The sequence below is a fragment of the Dendrobates tinctorius genome, unplaced genomic scaffold (assembly GCF_039654945.1).
Source record: "Dendrobates tinctorius isolate UK_male_01 unplaced genomic scaffold, ASM3965494v1 ptg000033l, whole genome shotgun sequence".
NCBI classification, from domain to species: domain Eukaryota; kingdom Metazoa; phylum Chordata; class Amphibia; order Anura; family Dendrobatidae; genus Dendrobates; species Dendrobates tinctorius.
This window is the reverse complement of record NW_027361701.1, coordinates 20,337,286-20,362,181: the sequence shown is the minus strand read 5'-3', so window position 1 is coordinate 20,362,181 and position 24,896 is coordinate 20,337,286. Positions and strand designations below refer to the sequence as shown.

Below are 24,896 nucleotides of genomic sequence, written 5' to 3'. Positions count from 1 at the left end.
ACTTGTGGTAGAGATCTTTATTATGGTGACTAGTGACGGATGTCAATATTGTGGTTGTTAGAGAATTGTGGTAATCTGCCCTGTAGCTGGTGAGGTGGTAAGGTGGTATCTGCGGTATTAATGATGGGAGAGGGTGGCAAGGGTCTGCGCTATTGATGGGAGAAGGTGGTGGCAGGGGTCTGTGTGGACGTGGTCTGCGTTGTGGCTAGAGGGTGGCAGTGCTCTTCATTATGACTGATGCAAAAGAGTCCTGTAGTCGGTGATGAGACTGATGCGAGAGGGGGTGGTGGTGGTCTGCGTGGTGAATGATGGAAGAGAGGGTGGTAGTGGTATGTGTGGTGACTGATGGAATAGAGGGTGGCGGGGGTCTGCGTGGTGACTGGTGGAAAAGACGGTGGTGGTGGTCTGTGTGGTGACTGATAGAAGAGATGGTGGTGGTAGTCTGCATTACGACAGATGCAAAAGAGTCCTGTGGTCTGAGTTATGATTGATGGGAGGGGGGTGGCGGTGATCTTCATTGTGACTAGAGGTTGGCGGTGGTTTGCGTTATTGATGGAAGAGGGTGGCGGTTGTTTGTGTTGTGACTGATGGGAGGTGTGGTGGTGGGCTGTGTAATTGGTGGGAGAAAATTGTGTATACTTTATGAAGCATTTTTTTTAAACCTACTCTCCAGAAAAATTGGGGGAAGAGGGTACCGCTGCCAATAGCTCAGAAGAGGAGGAGGAGGATCCGCAGCAGGCAACGACATCGCAACAGCTGTTATCTGGCAGGACCGTAGCAGTCCAAAAACGTGCTACAAAAACCAAAAGAGTTGCAGGACAGCTTGGCCAGACGGTCAAAATAGCACAGCGTGCAAGGCCTCAAAATGTATTCCATAGTAGGAAGAGTGCAGTGTGGCACTTTTTTTAACAAAATCCTAATCATCAGGCAAAGGTTATCTGTAAGAAGTGCGCAAAGACCTTTAGCCGAGGGAAAAATCTGAGAAATTTGAATACCAGTTGCATGCTTAGACATTTAACCACCATGCACTTGCAAGTGTGGACGGACTACCAAACCTCATGTACCACATGTGCACCTGCTCCGAATGAAGGTAGTCAGCAACGCTGCATCGCTTGCCCCACTGTAAGCCCACCGGTTAGCCCACCACCAGCAGCAAATGTCGAGGTGTCGTCGCAAGGGCAAAGCAGTCATGGAATCACAATGTTATTGCTACGAAAGACTGAATCTAGGCCATCAGCAACACCACCAACACCATCACCATCACCAACCCTCTCTCAGTCCGCCATGTCCACCGCTAGTTCCACCATATGCAGCTCTCAAGTCCAGTTCACCCTACCAGAGACTCTGACTAAGACAAGAAAGTACTCATCCTCTCATCTGCATACACTGGCTTTGAACGCCCACATTGCCAAACTAATCTCGTTAGAGATTATGCCCTATCGGTTGATTGAAAGCAAAGCTTTCCGCGAGCTCATGGCCTGCGCAGTACCATGCTATGATCTACCCAGTCGGCACTTCTTTTCGCGAAAAGCCATCCCAGCCCTCCACGTGCATGTGAAAGACCGCATTGTCCATGCACTCAAGCTATCAGTGAGTGGAAAGGTGCACCTCACAACAGATGCATGGTCCAGTAGGCATGGCCAGGGCCGTTACGTGTCCATCACTGCGCACTGGGTTAATGTGGTGGATGCAGGGTCCACAGGGGACAGTGGTGATGGGACAGTGCTGCCTAGCCCACGGTATAAGAAACAGTTGACTGTAGGCGTTCGACCCTCCTCCTCCAGAAGCGAAAGCTCGTCCACAGAGCGCAGTCACACGAGCACTCCATCCGCAGCTGCCAGTGTTGCACACGAGGTGTCCCACTATCGAACAGCTAGTGGTAAGCGTCAGAAGGCTGTGTTGAAGATGATGTGTTTGGGCGACAACAGACACACCGCGGAGGTACAGGCCGACTACTTGCAGCGACAAACTGAGTCATGGCTGGGCAGTCTACATATTGAGGCAGGCAAGGTAGTTAGTGATAACAGCCGGAATTTTGTGGCAGCCATAGCCCTTTCAAAACTCCGACACATACCTTGCCTGGCTCACACCTTGAACCTGGTGGTGCAGTGCTTCCTCAATAATTATCTGGAGTTAACACCCCTGCTCCATAAGGTGCGAAGACCGCCGGTCGCCTGTACACTCCAGTCGTATGCAGAAGCTGCAGCGATTGCTCCACCTTCCCAAGCACCGCCTAATTATCGACGTTGCAACAAAGTGGAACTCCACCCTGCACATGGTTCAGAGGCTGTGCGAACAGAGGCAGGCTGTAATTCATTTGTGGGAGGATACGCGGGCAGGCAGTTTGCAGGCAGATATGGAGTTGTCTGGTGTGCAGTGGTCGAAGCTGAAAGATCTCTGTAAAGTCCTTCAGTGTTTTGAGGAATGCACACGGCTGGTAAGCGCAGACGACACCATCATAAGAATGAGCATCCCACTTATGCGTCTGCTCATGCAAACTTTGACGCACATTAAGGAGCAGGCGTCTGCAGCCGAGGAGGAAGGGGAGGAGGAAAGCCTTGATGACAGTCAGCCATTGTCTGCTCAGGGAAGTCTCGTTGACGAGGTGGAGGAAGAAGAGGAAGAGGAGGAGGATGATGGGGATGATTATTTTGGGGAGGAGGATGCTTCTCAGGGGGCAACAAAAAATGTTGGCGTGGCAAGGTCATGTACAGGGTTTGTGCATGACTGGAGGGATGTTGATTTGCCAGAAAGTGCTCCTCCACCCAGCACTCGCAGTGCATCATTGACACCTGGAACATTAGCCCACATGTCTAATTATGCCTTGCAGATCCTAAAAAGGGACCCCTACATTGCCAAAATGATGAACGATGATGACTACTGGTTGGCCAGCATCCTGGATCCACGCTATAAAGGCAAATTCCAAAGCATCATGCCACAGGAGAACCTAGAGCTAATACTGGCTAACAAACAAGCAACTCTGGTAAACCGTTTGTTTGAGGCATTCCCAGCACACAGCGGCGGTGATGTTTTTCCAACGAGCCGTAGGGGGCAACATGGAAGATGTGTTTTGTGGTGCACATAGCCGAAGTGGAGTTGACCCAGGGGTTTCATGACCATGTTGTGGACTGATTTTTCAAGTACCGCTCACATGACTGGTAATACTGCATCGATCGAAAGTGACAGGAGACAGCAATTGTCAACTATGGAAACAAACTACTTCTCCTCCCATATCGATGTTCTCCCTCACCGGTCATTCTCCTTTGACTATTGGGCCATTAAACTTGACACCTGGCCTGAATTGGCACAATATGCCTTACAGGAGCTCGCTTGCCCTGCTACTAGTGTGTTATCTGAACGAGTCTTCAGTGCTGCTGGATCAATCCTGACAGAAAAAAGGACCCGTCTGTCGACCCAAAATGTTGATGATCTAACCTTCATTAAAATGAACCAGGCATGGGTTTCAAAGGATTTTGTCCCACCCTCCCCTACTGACACGTAGGTTGCCAGAAAAATGGCTTGCTTTTGTCCTCCTCTTCCGCAGACTTCTCCAATTACTCCATTTGCAGCTGCTGAAAGTCCAACATCAATATATGCCATTTTTCCCACCTCCCTAACTGGGCTGCCTCCCCCCACAGGGCCGTGGTCACCACCTGGCGCACGCACCCGTGCGAGTGCCATTGCCCTGGACAGTTGGGTGGGCACACTCTTTGGCAACAGCACTGGCACAAGGTCCCTCATAGTAGAATCAAGTGTCTTTGATGGTGGTGGTGCACACCCGCCGTCAGACACACCGGCGTACTATGAGGGGCCCTGTGCCAGTACCGCTGCCCGCGAGTGGGCCCCCCTGCTTGCTCAGGGCACCAGCACTTGCAATACTTACCTCTCCCTGCTCCACCACTGTGTAGTCTGGCCTATTAAATACTTCACTGGGACTGCCAATACAAATTTGGTGAAATGATAGGTGATGGTTAAGACGTAGCTATGCCCTGTCCTGCTGGGCTCTATCTTCAGATGATCAATGGCTTCCATTTGTTATGGACGTCAACTCACAATGAGATGCAGTGGTGGTTTATCATCAGCTTTCACGGTTTTCCGACTCACAGACGTGTGACATTCCTGCCCACATTTTTAAATGTGTCCTCTCATGCCAATCCAATAGAATCGCCTATGGCCTGTGGCTTGTGTCTTTTGCACTCCAAAGTTACCTGACAGATCATGACAAGCAGTGAGGAGAATGTCTACATCTATCCCTGTGATCACAATTTGATGGAGATGAGTAATGGTGATGGGTTCCACGGTACTGCGATACAGCAAACCTTTCTTCACAAGAACTGTTTTCACTGTCTCCACAGACAAAGTAATTGAGGGTCAGCATCGCCTCTGAGAATTCTCCCGGGAGTTTTTACAGTGATTAGTAATTCCAAAATTTCTGCAATCAGTCGACTTTCCGTCTGTACTTGTATCCATCTTGTTTCCTCTTGCGGAGAGTCTGGACTGTCTTACTGAGACTGAAATATATATGAAGATTGAAAAATACCCCAACAGTGTATACTGGTGTACGCTTCGAATACATAACCCTTTTTCTACTTTTTAGATTCTTGTGTAATCCATACTGAGGCTGTGAGTGTCTTTGTCGGACTCTGGAAATATACACGCAGATTTTTAATGTTTAAACTATGCTATATATACCTGCTATCCAGTGATACTGTACCTTTTCTCAACTTTCTACAATCACGTCGAATCCATACTGGGCCTGAGACCGTCTGAGTCTGCCTCCTGATATATAGACATAGGTTTTTAATGTTTAAACTGTGCTATATATACCTGTTATCCGGTGATACTGTACCCTTTTTCAACTTTGTATAATCACGTCAAATCCATACTGGCCCTGAGACCCTCTGAGTCTGCCTCCTGATGTATAGACATAGGTTTTTCATGTGTAAACTATGCTACATATATACCTGTTATCCGGTGATACTGTACCCTTTCTCAGCTTTCCACAATCTTATCGAATCCATACTGGGCCTGAGAACATCTGAGTCTGCCTCCTGATTAGAGATGAGCGGTGTTCGAGTCGACCTGTTCGCCAAGTTAAAATTCCAGCTGTTTTAGGCAGTGTTCGAGCCGTTCGTCGAACTCGAACACTTTGCTTAAAATTCGGCTGTTCGAGGTTCCGTTTGAGAACAGGTCATTCACCAAAAGCGTAACTTCATTTTCACATTAATAATGGTTTTCAATGTTAATAGACTGTTTCATGGCATAGTAGCGGTGTCTGGCAGCCAGCGGTGTAGTACACCTGTCAAGGAGCTACACCGTGTGTTTCTAATTATTTTTTACCTCATCTTGTCCAGAAAATCCTTTTGGGCCTTGTAGCACTGTCTGCTACTCAGCAGAGGAGCCCACCAGTGAACCTAGCTATAGAACCAGTTTTTGACTGCATTTAGCCTAGTGAATACTTTGGGCCTAGTGACTGTGTCTGCTACTCATCAGAGGAGCCCACCCGTGAACCAAGCTGTGCCACCTGTTTATGTAAGAACCATTTTTTAACTCCATTTAGCCCAGTGAATACTTTGGGACTAGTACCGGTGTCTACTGCTCAGCAGAGGAGTCCACCTGTGAACCTAGCTATGCCGCCTGTTTATGTAAGCACTGTCTGCTACTCAGTAGAGTTGCCCACCCATGAACCAAGCTATGCTGCCTGTTTATGTAAGAACTGTGTGCTACTCAGCATAGGAGCCCAGTTTTTAAGCAAGCTACAGCACCTGTGGTTTGGACACTTTATTTTTTCATTTTTCCTGGAATGCCGGTTAGGCCTAATTCCGGAATTCTGGTTGACCTGCACTTACTGGGAAATCCTCGTTCGTGGGGAAGAATTGGAATCCCAGATCCCCATCACTAACGGGGTTCAGCGGGTTATCTGCACCTGTAAGCGACACACGCTGGACCTTTCAGTGTAGCGCGCATGACAGGGCAAGGGCATGACAGACCTGTTATTGATCGATCTCGCGTGCCAGAGCCTCGCGTTTCCCTCTAGTAAGCTTGACGCGTACCGCGGGGGCATGCCGGAGTCTCGTTCGTTAACGGAATTAAGCTGACAAATCGCTAGCACAACTAAAAATGGACATCCACCACCACCCACAGAATCGACAAAGCTTGCAATCTGTCAATCTTTTCTGTAGCTGGCATGGTTGAGGTTTCCTGTGTGGAATTAAGCTGCAGGCTCCACTCCTGGTGGTACCCTTCTGGACATTCCTGTAAGGTGCAGCTTTGCAACCATACTGCCCCCGGAAACCAAACACTTTGCCTTCATGGACGCTGTTCGGAGGTTCGTGGGAATAATGCTGCCCGTTCGGCAGTTGGCCTAATTTATGGTGGGAAGTCCGACGGTATATGATCGTCTTCGATTTCAGATTTTTACTGTTTTTTGGTATTTTACATTTTTATTCCAGCCTTTCTTGACTTCATAAGGGCATGACATGCCTATATCTGTGTCTCCTCCTCCTCCTCCTTTTACTCCTCCACCTCTTTTCTATATGTAGTTGCCGTTTTCCATATGTTAATTTTGTATTCTGAGCATTTTGTCTGCTTTTGGACACCTTTTAAGGTGTTTTGCAATTGTTTTCTATGTGTTTGTATGTGTTTGTGTTTGCCAGCCATTGTTTTCAATGGTGTTTGACGTTGTTCATCGAATGTTCGACAAACATTCGACGAACTTGCCTCGTGTTCGACGAACCAAAACGACCTGAAACACTAGTGGGGTGGCTCAACACTACTACTGAATATATAGACGTACATTTTTAATGTTTAAACTATGCTATAGATACCTGGTATCTGGTGATACTGTACCCTTTCTGCCAGGAAGTCCTCCTCCACCCACCACTCTAAGTGTATCTTTGACACCTGGAACATTGTCCCACATGTGGGATTATTTCTTGCGGATCTTCTTGTCATATTGTGGTGTGATCCATCCTGAGCGTGTGACAGTCTGTGGGTTACTCCTGCAATTTAGATGTACATTTAAAAATTACCCCACTAGTGTATACAGCTCTACGCTTGTGATACATGAAGCATTTACTGCTTTTTATATTCTGGTCTAATCCAAACTAACCAAGTGAGAGTTATTTTCTGACTGTGGAAATAAATACTGAGATTGACAACAATGACCCCTACATTGTGTACAGCTGTACTCTCCAGATCCATTACCGTTTTACGGCTTTTTATATTGTGTTGTAATCCATACTGAGCCTGAGAGCTTCTGTGTCTGCCTCCTGAAATATCTACGGAGATTTAGAATGTTTAACCCCTTCACTACCAAGGGTGGTTTGCACGTTAACTACCGGGCCAATTTTTACAATTCTGACCACTGTACCTTTATGAGGTCATAACTCTGGAACGCTTCCATGGATCCCGGTGATTCTGACACTGATTTCTCGTGACATATTGTACTTCATCTTAGTGGTAAAATTGCATTCAAATAACTTGCGTTTATTTGTGAAAAAAATGGAAATTTGGTGAAAATTTTGAAAATTTCGCAATTTTCCAACTTTGAATTTTTATGCCCTTAAATCACAGCGATACGGCACATAAAAAACTTAATACATAACATTTCCCACATGCTTACTTTACATCAGCACAATTTTGGAACCAAAATTTTTTTTTGTTAGGAAGTTATAAGGGTTAAAAATTGACCAGCGATTTCTCATTTTTGCAACACCATTTTATTTTTAGGGACCACTTCACATTTGAAGCCACTTTGAGGGGTCTATATGATAGAAAATACCCAAAAGTGACACCATTCTAAAAACTGCACCCCTTAAGATGCTTAAAACCACTTTCAAGAAGTTTATTAACCCTTTAGGTGCGTCACAGGAATTTTTCGAATATTAAAAAAAAAATGAACATTTAACTTTTTTTCACAAAAAAAATACTTCAGGTTCAATTTTCTTTATTTTACCAAGGGTAACAGGAGAAATTGGACTGCAAAAGTTATTGTGCAATTTGTCCTGAGTATGCTGATACCTGATATGTGGGGGGGAACCACTGTTTCGGCGCATGGCAGACCTCAGTAGGGAAGGAGCGCCGTTTGACTTTTTCAATGCAAAATTGGCTGGAATTCAGATCGGACGCCATGTCGCGTTTGGAGAGCCCCTGATGTACCTAAACAGTGGAAACCCCCCAAGTGACCCCATTTTGGAAACTAGACCCCCCAAGGAACTTATCTAGATATGTGGTGAGAACTTTGAACCCACAAGGGCTTCACAGAAGTTTATAACGTACAGCGGTACAATTAAAAAATCATATTTTTTCCACAAAAATGATCTTTTCACCCCCAATTTTTATTTTTCCAAGGGTAACAGGACCCTAAAAGTTATTGTGCAATTTGTCCTGAGTACGCTGATACCCCATATGTGGGTGTAAATGACTATTTGGGCGCATAGCAGAGCTCGGAAGGGAAGCAGCGCCATTTGACGTTTTTGGCTAGATTTGAGATCGGACACCATGTCGCGATTGGAAAACCCCTGATGTACCAAAACAGTGGAAACCCCCCACAAATGACACCATTTTGGAATCTAGACCCCCCAAGGAACTTATCTAGATGTGTGGTGAGAACTTTGAACCCCCAAGGGCTTCACAGAAGTTTATAACGTACAGCAGTACAATTAAAAAATCATATTTTTTCCACAAAAATGATCTTTTCACCCTCAATTCTTATTTTTCCAAAAGTAACAGGACCCTAAAAGATATTGTGCAATTTATCCTGAGTACGCTGATACCCCACATGTGGGGGTAAACCACTATTTGGGCGCATGGCAGAGCTCGGAAGGGAAGCAGCGCCATTTGACGTTTTTGGCTGGAATTGAGATCGGACACCATGTTGCGTTAGGAAAGCCCCTGATGTACCAAAACAGTGGAAACCCCCCACAAATGACACCATTTTGGAAACTAGACCCCCCAAGGAACTTATCTAGATGTGTGGTGAGCACTTTGAACCCCCCAGTGCTTCACTGAAGTTTATAACGTCCGGGCGTGAAAATAAAAAAATCGTATTTTTTCCACAAACATCATCTTTTAGTCCCCATTTTTTTATTTTCCCAAGGGTAACAGGAGAAATTGGACCCCAAAAGTTGTTGTCCAATTTGTCCTGAGTACGCTGACACCCCATATGTGGGAGAAAACTACTGTATGAGGACATGTCGGGGCTCGGAAGGGAAGTAGTGACGTTTTGGAATGCAGACTTTGATGGAATGGTCTGTGGGTGTCATGTTGCCTTTGGAGAGCCCCTAATGTACCTAAACAGTGGAAACCCCCCACAAATGATCCCATTTTGGAAACTAGACCCCCTGAGGAACTTATCTAGATGTGTGGTGAGCACTTTGAACCCCCAAGGGCTTCACAGAAGTTTATAATGCCCAGACATGAAAATAAAAAAAATCGTATTTTTTCCACAAACATGATCAATTAGTCCCCAATTTTTTTATTTTCCCAAGGGTAACAGGAGAAATTGGACCACAAAAGTTGTTGTCCAATTTGTCCTGAGTACGCTGATACCTCATATGTGGGAGAAAACTACTGTATGGGCACACGTCGGGGCTCGGAAGGGAAGTAGTGACATTTTGGAATGCAGACTTTGATGGATTGGTCTGCGGGTGTCATGTGCGTTTGGAGAGCCCCTGATGTACCTAAACTATTGAAACTCCCCACAAGTGACCCCATTTTGGAAACTAGACCCCCACGGAGCTTATCTAGATGTGTGGAGAGCACTTTGAACCCCCAAGTGCTTCACAGAAGTTTATAACGCCTGGGCGTGAAAATAAAAAAAACATTTTTTTCCGCAAAATTATATTTTTGCCCCCAATTTTTTATTTTCCTAAGGGTAACAGGAGAAATTGGACCCCAAAAGTTGTTTTGTAATTTGTCCTGAGTAGGCTGATACCCTACATGTGGGGGTAAAACACTGTTTGGGCGCATGGCAGAGCTTGGAAGGGAAGGAGCACCATTTGACTTTTTCAACGCAGAATTGGCTGGAATTGAGATCAGACGCCATGTTGCCTTTGGAGAGCACCTGATGTGCCCAAACAGTGGAAACACCCCAATTATAACTCCAACCCTAACCTCAACACACCCCTAACCCTAATCTGAGCCCTAGCCCTAACCCTAGCCCTAACCCTAGCCCTAACCCTAACCCTAACCCTAGCCCTAACCCTAACCCTAGCCCTAACCCTAGCCCTAACCCTAACCCTAGCCCTAACCCTAGCCCTAACCCTAACCCTAGCCCTAACCCTACCCTAACCCTAACCCTAGCGGGAAAATGGAAATAAATACATTTTCTTTTAGTTTTATTATTTTTCCCTAACTAAGGGGGTGATAACGGGGGGTTTGATTTACGATTTATGGCGGTTTTTATGTTTGGTGGCTGTCGCACGCTAAAAGACGCTTTTTATTGTAAAAATAGTTTTTGCATCACCACATATTGAGAGCTATAATTTTTCCGTTTTTTGACCCACTGAGTCATGTGAGGTCTTATTTTTTGCGGGACGAGTTGACGTTTTTATTGGTACCATTTTCGGGCACGTGACATTTTTTGATCGCTTTTTATTTCGATTTTTGGGACGTAGAATGAACAAAAACCAGCGTTTCATGAATTTCTTTTGGGGGGGTGCGTTTACACAGTTCTGCGTGCGGTAAAATTGATAAAGCAGTTTTATTCTTCGGGTCAGTACGGTTACAGCGATACCTCAATTAGGTCGTTTTTTTATGTTTTGTCGGTTTTATGCAATGAAAACTATTTTATATAAAAAATAATTATTTTTGTTTCGCTTTATTCTGCGAGCTATAACTTTTTTATTTTTTTGCGGATGATGCTGTATGGCAGCTCGTTTTTTGCGGGACAAGATGACGTTTTCAGCGGTACCATGGATATTTATATGCGTGTTTTTGATTGCGCGTTATTGCACTTTTTGTTCGGTGGTATGATAATAAATCATTATTTTTTGCTTTGTTTTTTATTTTTATTTTTTAAGGGGTTCGCTAAAGGGGTTAACTAATGGGACAGTTTTATAGGGCAGGTCATTACGGACGCAGCGATACCAAATATGTGTACTTTTATTGTTTTTGGTTTTTTTTATTTTGAAAAAATTGATTTATTGGGGAATATTTTTTTTTTTTTTTACTAATTTATTTAGCGATTTTTTTTTAATTATTTTTAACACTTTTTTTTTTTTTTTTTTTACTTTATTACCTTGTCCCAGGTGGGACATCACTGTCCTGTGACAGATCGCTGATCTGTCACATCACAGATCACTGTGACAGATCAGCGATCTGTCACAGGCACTGCTGCAGACTTCCTCATGCCTGCGCTTTGCAGGCACTGAGGAAGCCAGCTTCCTCAGGCCCCCGAAGGCCCCCGTCGCCATCTTGGATTCGGGGGCCTGGAGGAAAGGAGCCCCCCGCAGCAGCGCTGCACATTGCGCTGCCGTGGGGGGCTCAGGGAAGCACGGAGGGAGCCCCCTCCCTGCCGATGCTTCCCTTTAACCCCCGGTACACCGCGATCGCGTTTGATCGCGGTGTGCAAGGGGTTAACGTGTCGGGGGTGGTCCGTGACCGCCCCTGACACATTGTGCCGGGTGTCAGCTATGATAATTAGCTGACACTCGGCCGCGATCAGCGGCGCTCACCACGTGGGCGCCGCTGATCGCGATGACGTAATATTCCGTCCATGGTAATTAGGTCCATGGTCACATGGACGGAATATTACGTCAATTGTAGGTAAGGGGTTAAACTATACTATATATACCTGCTATCTGATGATACTGTACACTTTTTCTACTTTTTATATTCTTGTCTAATCCATACTGAGCCTGTGAGCGTCTCTGTGTGACTGATGGTATATATAGGGAGATTGACAATCATCCTTTGACTGTATAGAGCTGTACACTTTTGATACAGTACCATATATCTGATGTTATTTTGGGTTCATTTTCTGCAACATTTTGAAGTTTGGTGGAAGAGGCCGCGGATGTGGGTGTGGGGGGGCTAGCTGGTGCTGATGGTGGTGGTGCATCTGCTGGTAGTGGCAAAAGCACAATAGCAGCTAAGGCAGGAGGTGTTGAGCCTGCGTCATGGTCTGGCTCCGGAACGCCTGGAAGGCTACCTTTTCTGGGAGTAGGTTAACCGCTTTTAAAGCCGGAGCATCAGGAACTGGTTTTGGCTTACATTGCCAAAACAGACTCCAGCAAATATGCCCTCGTCTTCTGAGGTTTCAAAAAATGCAAGCACTGAGTCGTCAAGTGCTGGCTCCTGGTCAGGAAGAACCCCTTTCCTTGTGTCCTTCACCCCCACCAAAAGTGAATGATGCAGCAGGCCACACTTCACATTAGTCCATGTAGCTCTTTCTATCATACCATGCCTGGGTTATCAAGTTAAATCGTGAATTCCCCAGTCCAAGATGAATCTGACATGGAGTGTGGGTGGCCAGTCAGGGCAGTGGGGTACCTAAACAGTGGAAACCCCCCAAGTGACCCCATTTTGGAAACTAGACCCCCCAAGGAACTTATCTAGATATGTGGTGAGAACTTTGAACCCACAAGGGCTTCACAGAAGTTTATAACGTACAGCGGTACAATTAAAAAATCATATTTTTTCCACAAAAATGATCTTTTCACCCCCAATTTTTATTTTTCCAAGGGTAACAGGACCCTAAAAGTTATTGTGCAATTTGTCCTGAGTACGCTGATACCCCATATGTGGGTGTAAATGACTATTTGGGCGCATAGCAGAGCTCGGAAGGGAAGCAGCGCCATTTGACGTTTTTGGCTAGATTTGAGATCGGACACCATGTCGCGATTGGAAAACCCCTGATGTACCAAAACAGTGGAAACCCCCCACAAATGACACCATTTTGGAATCTAGACCCCCCAAGGAACTTATCTAGATGTGTGGTGAGAACTTTGAACCCCCAAGGGCTTCACAGAAGTTTATAACGTACAGCAGTACAATTAAAAAATCATATTTTTTCCACAAAAATGATCTTTTCACCCTCAATTCTTATTTTTCCAAAAGTAACAGGACCCTAAAAGATATTGTGCAATTTATCCTGAGTACGCTGATACCCCACATGTGGGGGTAAACCACTATTTGGGCGCATGGCAGAGCTCGGAAGGGAAGCAGCGCCATTTGACGTTTTTGGCTGGAATTGAGATCGGACACCATGTTGCGTTAGGAAAGCCCCTGATGTACCAAAACAGTGGAAACCCCCCACAAATGACACCATTTTGGAAACTAGACCCCCCAAGGAACTTATCTAGATGTGTGGTGAGCACTTTGAACCCCCCAGTGCTTCACTGAAGTTTATAACGTCCGGGCGTGAAAATAAAAAAATCGTATTTTTTCCACAAACATCATCTTTTAGTCCCCATTTTTTTATTTTCCCAAGGGTAACAGGAGAAATTGGACCCCAAAAGTTGTTGTCCAATTTGTCCTGAGTACGCTGACACCCCATATGTGGGAGAAAACTACTGTATGAGGACATGTCGGGGCTCGGAAGGGAAGTAGTGACGTTTTGGAATGCAGACTTTGATGGAATGGTCTGTGGGTGTCATGTTGCCTTTGGAGAGCCCCTAATGTACCTAAACAGTGGAAACCCCCCACAAATGATCCCATTTTGGAAACTAGACCCCCTGAGGAACTTATCTAGATGTGTGGTGAGCACTTTGAACCCCCAAGGGCTTCACAGAAGTTTATAATGCCCAGACATGAAAATAAAAAAAATCGTATTTTTTCCACAAACATGATCAATTAGTCCCCAATTTTTTTATTTTCCCAAGGGTAACAGGAGAAATTGGACCACAAAAGTTGTTGTCCAATTTGTCCTGAGTACGCTGATACCTCATATGTGGGAGAAAACTACTGTATGGGCACACGTCGGGGCTCGGAAGGGAAGTAGTGACATTTTGGAATGCAGACTTTGATGGATTGGTCTGCGGGTGTCATGTGCGTTTGGAGAGCCCCTGATGTACCTAAACTATTGAAACTCCCCACAAGTGACCCCATTTTGGAAACTAGACCCCCACGGAGCTTATCTAGATGTGTGGAGAGCACTTTGAACCCCCAAGTGCTTCACAGAAGTTTATAACGCCTGGGCGTGAAAATAAAAAAAACATTTTTTTCCGCAAAATTATATTTTTGCCCCCAATTTTTTATTTTCCTAAGGGTAACAGGAGAAATTGGACCCCAAAAGTTGTTTTGTAATTTGTCCTGAGTAGGCTGATACCCTACATGTGGGGGTAAAACACTGTTTGGGCGCATGGCAGAGCTTGGAAGGGAAGGAGCACCATTTGACTTTTTCAACGCAGAATTGGCTGGAATTGAGATCAGACGCCATGTTGCCTTTGGAGAGCACCTGATGTGCCCAAACAGTGGAAACACCCCAATTATAACTCCAACCCTAACCTCAACACACCCCTAACCCTAATCTGAGCCCTAGCCCTAACCCTAGCCCTAACCCTAGCCCTAACCCTAACCCTAACCCTAGCCCTAACCCTAACCCTAGCCCTAACCCTAGCCCTAACCCTAACCCTAGCCCTAACCCTAGCCCTAACCCTAACCCTAGCCCTAACCCTACCCTAACCCTAACCCTAGCGGGAAAATGGAAATAAATACATTTTCTTTTAGTTTTATTATTTTTCCCTAACTAAGGGGGTGATAACGGGGGGTTTGATTTACGATTTATGGCGGTTTTTATGTTTGGTGGCTGTCGCACGCTAAAAGACGCTTTTTATTGTAAAAATAGTTTTTGCATCACCACATATTGAGAGCTATAATTTTTCCGTTTTTTGACCCACTGAGTCATGTGAGGTCTTATTTTTTGCGGGACGAGTTGACGTTTTTATTGGTACCATTTTCGGGCACGTGACATTTTTTGATCGCTTTTTATTTCGATTTTTGGGACGTAGAATGAACAAAAACCAGCGTTTCATGAATTTCTTTTGGGGGGGTGCGTTTACACAGTTCTGCGTGCGGTAAAATTGATAAAGCAGTTTTATTCTTCGGGTCAGTACGGTTACAGCGATACCTCAATTAGGTCGTTTTTTTATGTTTTGTCGGTTTTATGCAATGAAAACTATTTTATATAAAAAATAATTATTTTTGTTTCGCTTTATTCTGCGAGCTATAACTTTTTTATTTTTTTGCGGATGATGCTGTATGGCAGCTCGTTTTTTGCGGGACAAGATGACGTTTTCAGCGGTACCATGGATATTTATATGCGTGTTTTTGATTGCGCGTTATTGCACTTTTTGTTCGGTGGTATGATAATAAATCATTATTTTTTGCTTTGTTTTTTATTTTTATTTTTTAAGGGGTTCGCTAAAGGGGTTAACTAATGGGACAGTTTTATAGGGCAGGTCATTACGGACGCAGCGATACCAAATATGTGTACTTTTATTGTTTTTGTTTTTTTTTATTTTGAAAAAATTGATTTATTGGGGAATATTTTTTTTTTTTTTTACTAATTTATTTAGCGATTTTTTTTTAATTATTTTTAACACTTTTTTTTTTTTTTTTTTTACTTTATTACCTTGTCCCAGGTGGGACATCACTGTCCTGTGACAGATCGCTGATCTGTCACATCACAGATCACTGTGACAGATCAGCGATCTGTCACAGGCACTGCTGCAGACTTCCTCATGCCTGCGCTTTGCAGGCACTGAGGAAGCCAGCTTCCTCAGGCCCCCGAAGGCCCCCGTCGCCATCTTGGATTCGGGGGCCTGGAGGAAAGGAGCCCCCCGCAGCAGCGCTGCACATTGCGCTGCCGTGGGGGGCTCAGGGAAGCACGGAGGGAGCCCCCTCCCTGCCGATGCTTCCCTTTAACCCCCGGTACACCGCGATCGCGTTTGATCGCGGTGTGCAAGGGGTTAACGTGTCGGGGGTGGTCCGTGACCGCCCCTGACACATTGTGCCGGGTGTCAGCTATGATAATTAGCTGACACTCGGCCGCGATCAGCGGCGCTCACCACGTGGGCGCCGCTGATCGCGATGACGTAATATTCCGTCCATGGTAATTAGGTCCATGGTCACATGGACGGAATATTACGTCAATTGTAGGTAAGGGGTTAAACTATACTATATATACCTGCTATCTGATGATACTGTACACTTTTTCTACTTTTTATATTCTTGTCTAATCCATACTGAGCCTGTGAGCGTCTCTGTGTGACTGATGGTATATATAGGGAGATTGACAATCATCCTTTGACTGTATAGAGCTGTACACTTTTGATACAGTACCATATATCTGATGTTATTTTGGGTTCATTTTCTGCAACATTTTGAAGTTTGGTGGAAGAGGCCGCGGATGTGGGTGTGGGGGGGCTAGCTGGTGCTGATGGTGGTGGTGCATCTGCTGGTAGTGGCAAAAGCACAATAGCAGCTAAGGCAGGAGGTGTTGAGCCTGCGTCATGGTCTGGCTCCGGAACGCCTGGAAGGCTACCTTTTCTGGGAGTAGGTTAACCGCTTTTAAAGCCGGAGCATCAGGAACTGGTTTTGGCTTACATTGCCAAAACAGACTCCAGCAAATATGCCCTCGTCTTCTGAGGTTTCAAAAAATGCAAGCACTGAGTCGTCAAGTGCTGGCTCCTGGTCAGGAAGAACCCCTTTCCTTGTGTCCTTCACCCCCACCAAAAGTGAATGATGCAGCAGGCCACACTTCACATTAGTCCATGTAGCTCTTTCTATCATACCATGCCTGGGTTATCAAGTTAAATCGTGAATTCCCCAGTCCAAGATGAATCTGACATGGAGTGTGGGTGGCCAGTCAGGGCAGTGGGGTTAATCGGTACCGGGCCGGTGTCTCAGAGGGATGTGTCACATTGATGGCGATGATGACCCATTCCGTGGCCCTGGGCATCCATGCAAAGGGGTGAATAATGTTTATAGGTGAATGATACGTGACGCCACATGTGGTTTCTGATCAGATTGACCCACGCTGCAGTGTCGCTTCTCTGGGACAGATGTTGTGGTGCAGATAAGATGTAGAAGCCCTGCACAGGTAGGGCCGTAGTTGCAGGGCAGATGAAAGAGTTGGTAGATGGTGTGCAGTGCAGTATGTAGCAGAGCCGTGCACAAGGCACAGGAGAAAGATGACAGACACAGTCATGCATTTCTTTTACCTGTACTTGGTAAGTGCCATCCAGGACCCAGCGTACAGATGGAGAAGGAGTTGGTCAGCCTGGAAGCAAATTTGGAATTCTCTCTCTGCAGATAGGTAGTGTGGCCTCCGTTCTAGCGCTTATCTGAGGTACTCGCAGTACTGAGTTCACTGAATTTCCCCCTGTTGACTCTCTTTTGGAACTTTCTCATATGGCAGGCAGCCACAGCCTTTTCCTTCTGGCTCACACACGTTGCTGCTGGGGCCTCCGAGCCTTAGTTGGGAAAAGAGCATTTACAGCTGCTACTTCTTCCGGTTTCTGCTGCAGGACCGTCAGTGTCCCTACAAACTCGGAGACCGGAATCCCGACCATGCGTTCCAGCTAGGAGTGAGCCTTAACTCTGCTCATCCTCCAGCTCCCCTTCTCACGTCCACACACTTCCCCTTCCCTTCACAGACTGCCCTAACTTACATCCTCCCGACCACAGAGAGCAGCTCCTCAGCAGTCAGGTTCAGAGGTCTCCCTGCTGGCCTGGAGTGGGAACTGTGTTGTGTGTTGGTTTAACTGCTAGAGAGATCCTTCATTGCTCCCAAGCATGACATCACACTCCCTAGGAGGAAGGTAATGCCACTGTGGCGACCGTACTCCTGTGGGCGCCACAAGTGCACTGATGCCCAGCCACCTCTAGATGATTCTGCTGCTACATTGACCCAGACCACTACATTCCCCTCGCACTCTACACAGCCAGAATCTGACCCTGATGAAACTCAGGTTCCCCTTCCCGCATACTATACCACCTTACACAGTGACAAAGAGGAAGGTGCAGATGAAAGTGCAGGTTCCTTGAGCAGGTGGGGGGGCATACTCATGGGCGACGGCACTGGCACAGGGCCCCTCAGAGTACGCAAAAGTGTCTCTGCCAGTGGGAGGAACCACCCGCCATCAGACACACCGCCGGCCGTCAGACACACCGCCGTACTATGAGGGGCCCTGTGCCAGTGCCGTCGCCAACGAGTGGGCCTCCCTGTTTGCTCAGGATCACAGCACTTGCAAAGTTTAAATACTTATCTCTCCCTGCTCCACCGCCGTGACATCTTCCACTTAGGCAAGAAAGTGAAAGAACTGGGAGCGCAGGTGGTCTTCTCTTCCATCCTCCCAGTGGATGGCCATGGAACAAGGAGGTGGAATAAGATTCTGCAGGTGAACAACTGGCTACGTCGATGGTGCCGTCAGCAACGATTTGGATTTCTGGATCACGGAGTGAACTACTTATACGATGGACTACTTGCTAGAGATGGGGTGCACCTTACGAAGACTGGAAAGCATGTATTTGGAAGTCGCCTTGCTACACTTGTAAGGAGAGCTTTAAACTAGAACAACATGGGAAGGGAAGCAAAAGACCAGAAAAAGCCATACACCTGACAAATGCTATTGAGAACTCTGCTATTAGAAGTGGAAAGGAAGAACAAAGACGAAAGAATCTAATTAATAAAAATATTGGAGAAAGAGAAACCAATCACAAACTAAAATGTTTCTATACTAATGCACAAAGCATGGGCAACAAACAAGGAGAATTGGAACTACTAACACAGGAAAAGAAATATGATGTAATTGGAATCACTGAAACTTGGTGGGACAATACACATGATTGGAATACAAGACTAGAAGGATACAACTTATTTGCAAGAAACAGACTTGATAAACGAGGAGGGGGTGTCGCATTGTATGTTCGAAACGCGTATATCTGCACAGAGATTGAAGCTTCAGAGACTGGGAGTTCTGTGGAAACTGTTTGGGTAAGAATACAAGGACAGAACAATGGAAAGGACACCATTGTAGGCATTTACTACAGGCCGCCTGTGCAAGCCGAAGATATAGATGAACTCTTTATGCATCAGATGGCCAAGTTCTCCAAAAAATATGACATAGTTGTCATGGGAGATTTCAACTATCCAGACATTTGTTGGGAATCTCTCTCAGGCAAAACTAACAGGTCAAGGAAATTCTTATCCTCTCTTGCTGACAACTTTATCTTCCAAAAGGTAAGGGAGAAAACAAGGGGAACTGCTACCTTGGATCTAATCCTTATAAACAGGGAGGAAATGGTTGAGGAGGTAAAAGTGGCTGGGACCCTAGGAGGTAGCGACCATGCTATTTTAGAATTTTGGATAACTAGAGGTGGAAGACCTGTGAAGACTCAGACGTCAAGGTTAGATTTCAGAAAGGCAGATTTTAAGGGATTCAGAAAGAGAATTGGAGGGATCCAATGGCTGGATATCCTTAAAGACAAAAATGTCCAGGAAGGATGGGAAATCTTGAAAAATGAAATTCTCAAAGCACAGTTGTTAACAATTCCGAAAAGAGGGAAGAATAGGAAGCATTTAAGGAAACCAGGATGGATGAACACAGAACTTAAGCACATGCTAAAAAGGAAGAAAAAAATGTTTATAAAATGGAAAGAGGGAGGCATATCTAAAGAAGAATATAATGCTGTCTGCAGATCCTGCAGGGCACAAATCAGATTAGCTAAAGCTGAAAATGAACTGAGGCTTGCAAGAGATGTCAAAAGCAATAATAAAGGATTTTGGGGATATGTCAAAAGTAAAAGAAAAGTCAAAGATGCTATAGGATTTTTACAGGATGAAAATGATGAAATGGTAAGACAGGATGTTGAGAAGGCTGAACTTTTAAATTCCTATTTTGCATCTGTTTTCTCTCAGAAAGGAAATGCAACATCAACTCTTATTCACTGTCCTATTAAGGGAATAGAAGAATCCAGGATATCTATAAACAGAAAGATAGTGAGGAAACACTTAGCTAACCTAAATGAATTCAAGTCTCCAGGTCCAGATGAATTACACCCCAGAGTACTGAAGGAGATAGCAGAAGAAATTTTTGAACCCCTCTCCATAATCTTTGAAAATTCTTGGAGAACAGGAGAAGTGCCAGAAGACTGGAGAAGAGCAAATGTTGTTCCTATCTTCAAAAAGGGGAAGAAGGTGGACCCAGGCAACTATAGGCCGGTGAGTCTGACTTCTATACCAGGAAAGATCTTTGAACAAATTATTAAACAACATGTATGTCAATACCTGGATAAGAATGAAGTGATTAAACAGAGTCAGCATGGGTTTCTAACTAATAAGTCATGTCAGACTAACTTAATTTCCTTCTATGACGGTATCACTGATTGGGTGGATCAAGGAAATGCTGTAGATATAGTATATCTTGACTTCAGCAAAGCATTTGACAAAGTCTCTCATACAATCCTTATTGAAAAAATGACTAAGTATGGAATGGACAAGGCAACTGTTAGGTGGATTCATAACTGGCTTAGTGATCGGACCCAAAGAGTGGTCGTAAATGGCTGCACATCCAGTTGGAAGAATGTCTCAAGTGGGGTACCACAGGGCTCTGTCCTGGGCCCTGTATTGTTCAACATCTTTATCAATGATTTAGATGAAGGAATTGAGGGTAAACTGATTAAATTTGCTGATGACACAAAGCTAGGAGGGATAGCTAATACTAGAGAAGAGAGAGAGAGGATTCAAAAAGATTTAAATAAACTGGAGAAGTGGGCAGCAACTAACAGAATGGTTTTTAACAGGGAGAAATGCAAAGTACTACATCTGGGCAATAAAAATGAAAAAAGCATATATAGAATGGGAGGAATAGGGCTAAGTGACAGCACATGTGAAAAAGACTTGGGTATACTAATAGATCACAGACTGAATATGAGTCAACAGTGTGATGCAGCAGCAAAAAAGGCAAATGCAATTCTAGGATGTATTAACAGAAGCATACAGTCTAGATCACGTGAAGTCATTATTTCCCTCTACTCCTCTTTGGTCAGACCTCATCTGGAATATTGTGTCCAGTTTTGGGCACCACATTTTAAAAAAGACATCAACAAACTGGAGCAAGTTCAGAAAAGAGCGACCAGAATGGTGACCGGTCTGCAAACCCTGTCTTATGAGGAAAGGTTGCAGGATTTGGGAATGTTTAGTTTGCAAAAGAGAAGACTGAGAGGAGACTTAATAGCTGTCTACAAATATCTAAAGGGCTGTCACATTGTAGAAGGATCAACTTTATTCTCATTTGCACAAGGAAAGACTAGAAGCAATGGGATGAAACTGAATGGGAGTAGACACAGATTAGATATTAGAAAAAACTTTTTGACAGTTAGAGTGATCAATGAGTGGAACAGGCTGCCACGAGAAGTGGTGAGTTCTCCTTCAATGGAAGTCTTCAAACAGAGGCTGGACAGACATCTGACTGGGATGATTTAGCGAATCCTGCTTTGAGCAGGGGGTTGGACCAGATGGCCCAGGAGGTCCCTTCCAACTCTACGATTCTATGATTCTATGATTCTATGTTTCCTGACAGTGACATTCTGGTCAGAGAGCGTGATGACATCACATCTGTACGCCCTCTGCCTAAACAGTCCAAGTGCAGTGAGATGGAAGATGGGGACGATGAGGAGTCCAGACTTGTACAGGGATTCCCTAGCGAGGAGACTTATTTAATTGTTTTCAATGTTGGGACAGCTATGTTTGGGGAGCACTATAATCTGGAGAATGATATATGAGGCCCACCATACACTGGAGCATTCCAAATGTGGACATCAGACACTGGAGCAGCATTTACAGGGCCCATTATACACTGGAGCATTAGAAATGGGGCCCATTATATATGGAGCATTATTTGGGCCCATAACACAGTGGAGCTTCAGCCATGGGGACCAACATATACTGTAGCATTATGTGGAGCTCATCATATACTGTTTCAAACATTATATGGGACCAATGATTCTGTATGGAGAAATATATGGGCCTCATTACTCTGTATACCGCACTATGCGGTGGCCATAATACTGTATGGAGTAATATACTGTCCGTTTTTGGAGCTATTGGAGAATTTAAATGGATATCAGTCATGAGATGTAAGAAGTGAAGTATTTTTCATTGTACTATACCGCTATTTCTCTGCCATATCAGAGGATCATGAATTGTGGCATGTGTTAAAAGAGCCCAGTGACACTCTTTGGCCCAGGGCCCACGAAAATCTGAAGCCAGCCCTAACCCCCCCCACAACTTTAGCCAAATAACCCCCAGTTTTCAATGCCTAACTATTATTATAAAGTAATTTAAGGTTGACAAGCTTAAGTAATAAGAATTGATGTTTTTGGCATTAAAATATGTTTCCTGTCCTCCACTCCCTGCCGACCTTGGTTCCCCATTGATTTGCATTGGGTTTCGTGTTTCAGTCGGCCTTCGACTTTTCATGATAATCAGCCGATTTCGTTCGACCCATCTTTTGAGAAAGTCGGGTTTCATGAAACCCGACTCGACCTGAAAAAAGGCAAAGTCACTCATCTCTAGTCATCAGTATCAGATCAATGGTGGCCCCACACCCACCATCTCCATTGATTAGCTTTTTGCAGCTCCTGCTTGTGGCTGGCTTCACAAAGCGTATGAAGCCAGAATAGCCCACCTCCGTGTGCTGACTTAGTGGCCGTTGTTGTTATTGCAGCCCAGCTACCATTGAAGCGGGAAGGTGAACGGAGTCATCTGAGCTGTAGGTGATGTGTCAGGTAATGTGCATAATGTATTCCTAAAGATAGAGGAACATTGAAAAGAAAAATGACCATGCAAAATTAATTCTGTTTTAGACTTGATGATACTTAGTCTTAGGATATCCAGGTCAGAATGATTGCATAATCCTTTTTGCAAATTTTTCACCCATGGTTATTTAAATAAGCATTTGATAAGTACAGTTCTGTCTTTAGCGCAACACATGATGGGTAGGAATATACAATATGAGGATGTATATGTGTTATTGTAGTTGTATGAAAACAGATTACACACGGAAGGCAAATGGATGAAAAAAATTGAGTTTTCTGGATGAAACTTTTCATACGCTCTTCTACAGGCACCCTAACTCTGAAACACTGCTGCTTTTCAAAGAAAGGCATAGTTTATTATCTGCCGGGGACCGAGCCACACAGAGGACTTGTCAGACAGGGAGATACCCTGCAGCTTCATCCAGCCTGTTACCGGCAGTGACACATGCAAGGAGAGACTTGTGACTCTAGGGCAGCGGGTGGGGAGAAATCACCGGGACCTGCCTGTCCGACCAGTCTCCACTACTGCTCGGACCCTAGCGGATTTTCAAGTACGATTTTCAAGTACGAAAAAATAGATGACAGATTCCCTTTAACTCTGAAATGCTAAAGCATTTCAGAGTTAAAGGGAATCTGTCATCTATTTTTTCGTATATAAGCTGTGGCCACCACCATCAGGGGCTTATCTACAGCATTCTGTAATGCTGTAGATAAGCCACCAATGTAACCTGAAAGATAAAAATGAGTTATATTATACTCACCCCGAGGTCCGGTCCGATGGGTGTCGCAGTCCGGCGTCTCCCATCTTCTAGAGATGACGTCCTCCTCCTTGCTTTTGCCGCGGCTCCTGCGCAGGCATACTTTATCTGCCCTGTTGAGGGCAGAGCACAGAACTGCAGTGCGCAGGGAAAGGTCAGAGAGGCCTGGTGCCTGCGCACTGCAGTACTTTACTATGCCCTCAACAGGGCCGATAAAGTATGCCTGCGCAGGAGCCGCGGCAGAAGCAAGGAGGAGGACGTCATCGCTAGAAGATAGGAGGCGCCGCACCTCGACACCCACCACCCCCGGGTGAATATAATCAAACTTGTTTTTCTTCTCTTTCAGGTTACATCGGGGCTTATCTACAGTATTACAGAATGCTGGCGATAAGCCCCTAATGGCAGTGGCCGCAGCTGATAGGCCGAAAATGGGGTGACAGACTCCCTTTGATCAGCTGCCAGTGTCCAAACATGCTCACCATGTATAATCTGCATGTCATCCGAATATCGGATACACTTGCACTATGCTGCCATTGTTTTAATAATTGCGTATTGACACTGCCTCATAGTATAATACTGGGCCAAGTGCCATCCGATTACAACATCACATAGCTCTAAGCTGTGTTATACGCTCGTGTGAGCAAACCCTTAGTTCCTGGTCTATGCGGTGAGCTGTTTTAAGAATAAATGTGATTCTTTCTATTATATTCTGTGTGGCTTCAGCTCTGGGTTTTGTCCTTCAAATCCCAATGCTAAATAGCAACCAAAATACAAAACTGTGAATGAGGCGTAACTCTGCACTAGTCTTGTGTCCTTTTCTGTCTTCTTTATTTCAATATCAGTACAGGAGCCAATGCGGTAGAATAACATTACATTCTACAGTGTTGTGTTCTGTACTGGTGTTTGGAGTCTAGGAGAACTAAAGGCCTGGAGTCTGGTGAGCTGTGCATATATATATATTACACACACACACACACACACACACACACACACACACACACACACACACACACACACACACCTGTAATTAGCTGTGCACATTACAACATCACATAATTATGGCACATTGCAATTAGTACCCTAAAAGTATTACTCCAGGGTATTTTTGATTTCACCACCAGAGTGGTATAAAAAATGTATGTTCCCTCTGTGTAATAAAATACATAACAGTCGCTGTCTTCTGCCACTGTGTCGTAGCTTTGGTCCTCTTAGTTGCAGACGCAATGGAATACAGCCAGTGTTATATAGAGGACCTCCTGTGCTGTGTAGTATATAGAGGTTGTGCCCCATGTGGTGCAGTATATAGAAGAGGTGTCCCGTGTGGTGTAGTATATAGAGGATGTGTCCCGTGTGGTGTAGTATATAGAGGAC

The 24,896-nt window shown here is 45.0% G+C and overlaps 1 protein-coding gene across 13 annotated transcripts in view; it reads right to left on the bottom strand.

Annotated features, from left to right (window-relative positions):
- Nucleotides 1–24,896, bottom strand: part of FOXRED2 (FAD dependent oxidoreductase domain containing 2) — a 1,046,175-nt gene that overhangs the window by 35,363 nt on the left and 985,916 nt on the right. For 10 of the 13 annotated variants that reach the window (XR_012231658.1, XM_073573008.1, XM_073573006.1 and 7 more), the window contains one exon: nt 6,828–7,001. The exons of the other annotated variants lie outside the window; for them this stretch is intronic. Coding sequence is in view for 9 of the 10 variants with exons in the window: in XM_073573008.1 (XP_073429109.1) it covers nt 6,828–7,001 (174 nt within the window). In the remaining variant the exon portion in view is untranslated. The remainder of the gene's footprint in view (nt 1–6,827; nt 7,002–24,896) is intronic. 13 annotated transcript variants of the gene reach the window in all.